General features: G+C 43.6%; 1 protein-coding gene across 1 annotated transcript; it reads right to left on the reverse strand.

The window, feature by feature from the left end:
* Window positions 1-228: 228 nt before the first annotated feature.
* LOC138875063 (uncharacterized) lies at window positions 229-660 on the reverse strand. The gene has a single exon (XM_070153873.1). The coding sequence runs from the start codon at window positions 658-660 to the stop codon at window positions 229-231; it is 432 nt and encodes a 143-aa protein (XP_070009974.1).
* Between the last annotated feature and the right edge of the window lie 5,730 nt (window positions 661-6,390).

Here is a 6,390-nt window from a genome sequence, read left to right on the forward strand (position 1 = left end):
GGGTTTAGAGATTCCTTGGAGGTTCTTACCGAGCCCTTTGCCAGGTTCATACCCACTCCAACTTAGTATACTCTCGATTTTTCTATCCCACCATTTGTCTTTGTCGATAGCATTGACTCGCTCAATGTGGTGGTAAGTTTCTCCACCTAGCATCATTCTTCCCTTGATTGTCGGAATGGTCTGACGACTGTATATAGGGTTGCTATCGTCACCGTGAATGATCACTTCCTAGTGATTCCATTCAAACTTTACTGCCTGATGCAGTGTTGATGCTACGGCCCCAGTAGCATGAATCCATGGCCGTCCCAGCAGCAAGTAGTAAGACGGTGGTACATCTATCACCTGGAAATCGACCTCGAACCAGGTTGGTCCCATCTGCAAGCATAAAATAATCTCACCAATGTTGGATCTCTGAGAACCATCGAAGGCTTTCACATTGATTGCTCCGTCTTTTATATCATGAAGCCCTTTACCCAACTTCTTGAATGTTACCAGCGAACAAATATTAAGACTGGAACCTCCATCGATCAGGATTCTAGTGATGAAATAATCTTCGCATTGCACGGTGATGTGCAGTGCCTTCTTGTGCCCTAACCCTTCAGGTGGCAGCTCGTCCTCATGAAAGGTGATCGTATGGCTTTCCAGCACTTGTCCTACCATATTAGCTACTTCCCCGCTAGTGATGTTTCTTGGTATATATACTTCATTTAGCACCTTCAACAGAGCATTCTTGTGCGCCTCCGAATTTTGCAGCAAAGAGAGAATGGATATTTGTGCTGGTGTCTTGTTTAACTGGTCGATGACCGAATATTCCTTGGCATGTATTTAACCAAAGGTCGTTCGGACCTGTCTCAATGAGGGGCGGCCGATTGGAGGCCTGCTTGTTTGATTCAGCTAGATGTTTAGGGGTATAAACTCTACCAGTTCTTGTCATACATTGTGCTGCAACAGTTTCTTCAATCCTGACCTTGCCTTTCCTTCTCGCCTCGGCTGTAAAGTCCCAGGGTACAACATTTGTATAGAATGGTGGCATGGTTAACATTGCCACTGAGACTGGCGTGACTATCTTTACTTCGAATGGAACATGCGCCTTGGGTGGCAAGACTGCAACCTCAAATGGTGTGGGCGCATTTTTTGGAGACACGAATTCAACCTCGATTAGTACCGTTGTTTTGCGGAGGGTGCTGCTTCAAACTCAAGAGGTACAGATATATTCACCTCAACGTCCTCGGATGGTTGGATCTGGACTATGATTGGATTGAGGGTAATTGTTGGTTTCTTTGGGTCATCACCTTCTGCGATCAACCCAATCGATCCCTCGGGATCCCAGTCATCTTCTACTTCAATCATATGGATACCTCCACCCTTATGGTCTGGTAGAGGGTTGTTGCGGACGTTTGGAGCGGGATCCTTTTCCACAATGATCTTGTTATCAATGAAGGACTGTATCTTGTCTTTCAAGGAGCGACATTCATCGATGGTATGCCCTTTCATGCCGGAGTAGTATACACAGAACTTATTAGGGTTAACCCATTGAGAAGGATTCTCAATGGTTACGGAAGGGATGTGGGTGACATAACCAGCAACTTTGAGCCTCTCATATAGATGGTTGATGGGTTCGGCGATGGATGTATATTGTTTTGGAGGTCTGCAATCAAAATTAGGTTGGGGTCTAGAGAAATTTTGGCATGCAGGGGGTGATTGATAATGGGATGGTTGAGCATTGTAAGTTTGGTAGACATGAGCGGGTTGGGAGTATCTGGGTGTGGTAGGTTGATATATAGGAGGTGAAGATGACTGATAAGTGGGTGGCGGAGCTTGGTATGAAGGTAAGGGCGCTTGGTAATTTGGGGTTGGCTGGTATGTGAGTGGAGGCGTTGGATAAGTTTGATATTTAAGGAGAGATTTGGTCCTCTGTGCAACCATCATGACCCCTACATCCCTTTTCTTGGACACACCACCGGACTATAAAGTCGTATTTGTAGCTTGCAAGGCCTCGAAGTTTGTAACCATACCGCTTTTAATACCTTCTTCAATTCTTTCACCTAATTTGATAATGTTGGAGAACTTGTGGTTCTCAATCATCATCAGCCACTCATAGTACTCTGGGTCCTGAGCCCAGACAAAGAACTTGTTCATTTGATCCTCTTCTAAGGCAGGTCTGACCTTAGCAGCTTCGGACCTCCAGCGAGTAGCATACTCGTGAAACGTCTCTGTAGGCTTCTTCTTTAAATTCTGGATATAGAACACATCTGGTGCATTCTCTGTATTAAACCTAAATCTATCTATAAAGTCAGATGCCACACCTACCCAGCTTGACCATTTCTTGGGATCTTGGCTGATCTACCAAGATAATGCATCTCCTTTCAAACTCCTCATGAACAGCTTCATGCAGATTCTTTCACCCTTTCCTACTCCCACCAGCTTGTCGCAATATGTCCTTAGATGGACCCTTGGATCACCCGTACCATCAAACATTTAGAACTTAGAAGGTTTGTACCCCTCATGCAGTTCGACATTAGGTTGTATGCAAAGATCCTTATAGTTCAGCCCTTCGATTCCTTTACTTCCCTCAACACCCTGAATCTGGCTAGTCAGTTTCTTAAGTTCCTCGGCCACGTTCCTGATAAGCAGATCCTTTTCATCAGACTCAAGTGTGTATGAGATAGGTTGGGTGGAGTGGGACATGGTCTCCATGTAGATGGGAGTGTTATGGTAGCCTGGTGTATGGGTGTGGAAATGGTTGTTTGTGGAGTTCTGAGGTTTTGGGATGAGTAGTGGAGTGTTATTTGGGGTATGAAAGGTGTTACATTGGTTCTTTGGTGGAGCAGCGTGATGGTGAGGAGCGGGATGATTCTTCTATTTTGGGATATTTTGAGGAGGTGTAGAGTTTTGAGTGTTGGGGAAGTTGATATCTGGGGTGCTGAGGGAAAATGACAGGCTTGCCAGATTCCGAACCTGATCGAGCTCTTCCCTAAATTTAAAACAGAGTATGTTCAAGTTGTGACACATTCTCGTTAGGAACCTGAATACCCTGGCCATCTGTGGCCTCTACCCGTTCAGTTGTGTTCTCCTTCCTGATGTTGTTTAAAACTTCCATTTTGCCTTTGTTCTTGCTTTTAACAGGACTAAGATGAGGAGTGCGTGGAGGGCCTCTGGATCTTGTGAAATAAAATGATGATTCCATAGTGCACGAACTAACCTTTGGGGGGGATAACAAAACAAAAAATAAAAAATAAAAGGTAATCAAGTCAGTGAGGATTATAAAAAGTATTGTAATATTTAAACACATAGTGCAAGAATGTAAAGCATGTCCTAATTTGGGGAGCCTCTTTGTGCCCGAGGTAGGCCTAGCGACAAATTGATTTGGAGAACTTAAAATGCTAAATGCCTCATTTTATTGATAAAGATAGGCGAATCCCAAAATGACACTAAATAAGCAAGAAATAAAAGTCACTAATGGCCATTGGCCTTATTACATCCATAAAGCAAAAAAGGTAAACTCCTATCTACTTGGTCCCAGAAAGACCTTCCCCATACTCGGCATCCCTGGCTCCGTCGAACAGCTTCCCCAATTCGCGAAGTCCCAACAACAGGTATGCTTTGGCTAGATGTCCGCCTTCGGTCCCTTTAGCCTTTTGACAGTCTACAACCCTTTTGAGATATTTTCTCGCTAGTTATACTATACCTCGCTCAAAGTATTCTAGCCTTCTGCTGGCACTGATAGCCATGTCTTTCCATTCCTCAATCAGCTTCTGGTTGGACTCTTGTATCTCGTGGTGTTCGCTCTCGCATTTATGGATCCTTTTCCGCAACTGGTTGTACTTGACTTGCGCCTCGGCCTTTTCATCTATAATTCTATGACCTCGAACGAACCCTAGCTAGCCCAGACCATCCCATTTATCTTCCAACCAACTCGAATAGAAAGGGGTACAACTGGCATGATATCTATCTGGCTCGATGGTGTCTTTCCCCATTATGATCTTGCAATGCCACATGTGTTGGGCTTGGCACTTGTAGGGACTATCATCATTTTGGAAGTCAGCTCAGAAATGGCTCATCTTGTCGACCCTGGGTATGACTTGCTTCCTACCTTCTTGCCTCATAACTCGAAGAGGGACATAAGGATATGTTCCTCTTAGACCAATCAGTGTCAGGAAAGGTGCATCTCTGGATCGGGCGATGAACTCCTCTGTCAAAAACCACTCGAACATCCATTGAACCTATTCTTCAGTTAGATTATCAAAGAGCTCAACATATCCTTTGGCATTCTCAGGCTGAGCGAACATGTCGGGGATGTAATTCATTCGCTTTGGATGGTGGAAAGCGATGTGATCATCCCAAGCCCTTCGCTGAATTTTTTTGTTGGTATTCGCCCTTTTGGAGATGTTCCATGAGCCAAAGATGAAGTAGTAGATTGCAGCCTTCAAAGTGTCTCGCTCCTCGTTGAAACTTCTCTAGGGCTCAGTATATGTCTGCGATGATCATGGGCACAATGCTGAATGTCTGCCCACCAATCCTCTCCATTAGGGTCTTGGTTACCATAGCCAGCCTAGTATGGATTCTCCCTTTCTTCATTGGGAACACGATCAAACCCAAGAAGCAAAATATGAAGACGAATACCCTACGATGAATATGTCCCAAGGACGTGATGGCAAACTCGTCAGGGTAGGTACGATAGGATTTGCTATGATCGTACCTTTTGATACAGGTAGTCAAAATGGGTGTACGATTCCTTCAGGCATACCAATTATACATTCTTCTTCAAACCCATCATTTTAAGGAAACCCTTGCCTATGCGGTTCTCAGGCATCAACAAACCCAGAGTTTCCCAAGCTAGACTGGTCAATCCTCCTATCTCCTCTAGAAAAGGTGTCATTTTGATGTCCCCAAAGCGGAACTTTCACAATCCCAAAATAAGGTAGCAGCTTCTATTATCATGTTGTTAGGCTGGATCTCCACGAGGGATGGTAGATTGCCCAGATATTTTCTGACGAGAGTTTTGTCACTAGAATGTAGATCTTCCCACCAGCTTAGCAATCTTGGGTGGATGTTGGTGACCATGCCAAATCTGGGGACTTTGTGCCTCATATTTCTGCAAGACAAATAAGGTTAGGCCCTTACCCCCACCAGACTCGATTATTTAATATCAACAATTAGCATGAAGTATTTAGTTCTCCAAAACAATGCACAGAACGTGATGATGTTCATTTGGGTTTAGGGAAACCTAGTGGACTTTTGAACAAGGCTATCTTAAAGGATCATTATGCGGACAACATAACTGACCTGGCTAGGTTTGACCATGATGCATGCGCAATTTAAATAGAGTAAGGTTTCTATGGGGTTTTCGACTGGTACCCTTGAGCAGACAACTCCAGAGGGAATACACGGAACTTTCAACTGCACCACTAATCGACTAGTTTTACCGCAAATAAGCCTTTCCAAATTTAGGGGGTTAATGATATAGGAAGGGCGCAACCACTCATCAAGCATTGCTATAGTATTTGTTTGCCATGGGTGGAGTATGATGTTGAGCATGATTATGCAATAATTAAAGGCATGTTGACATGTATTTGCACGTTAAGAAAGTGATAAATACAACAATTTTATAATTTAAAGCAATAGTAAAGGAAAGAAACAAGAAAGATATGTCAGTTTTTCTTTTGGAGGAGAAATTAAATGCTTAAAGAAATTAAACAAGTAATTGCACATGGGAGGGGGGCTACAAATTCACAAAAACGGTATAAAATGGTGAAAGACTAAACATCCCCAGCAGAGTGTCCATGCTATCGCGCCCCCTTTTTCCCTCGCGAAATCGGGTTCATGACATTTGGTTGGGAAAACTCTTTCCTTTTGGGAAGGGGTTTTGCAATTTTTAAGAGTCGCCACCTAACGATTTTAAGGTATGTTAGGGCACCTATAAGGTTCATCTAAAACTACCTTTTGGTAACCAGAGATAGGGTAAGGGCTTGAAATTATCCTAAGGGGAAGGTGTTAGGCACCCCTCAGGATCCACTAGTGTGATTCCCGGCCAAACAATTTTTATGAATTTGTGCAATTAGCAAATAGACAAGTATGGCTCAAATAGTAGGGGATTTGAGTTTAAATACACAAGTCTTTGAAAACAATTAGTAAAAGGCAAAATTTTGAAAAGAGTTACAATCTAAATCATGCTTATGAATGTAAAGGGGGTGTCCTAGGTTTGTTTGTAATATGGATCACATCAATGCAATATTCGGTATGACACTCCTCGAAGAGGGGCTACACGTGGTATTAATGCACCGGTCATCATATCCATATCTACCCTTTCCCGCCCCGTGAAGGTGATTAAAGTGAAAGTTGGTGTCGACCCCTATTGCATGTTGTTTACCCGTCCCTTCCTATCAGTCC

The sequence above is a fragment of the Nicotiana sylvestris genome, chromosome 8 (genome assembly GCF_000393655.2).
Source record: "Nicotiana sylvestris chromosome 8, ASM39365v2, whole genome shotgun sequence".
Taxonomy (NCBI): domain Eukaryota; kingdom Viridiplantae; phylum Streptophyta; class Magnoliopsida; order Solanales; family Solanaceae; genus Nicotiana; species Nicotiana sylvestris.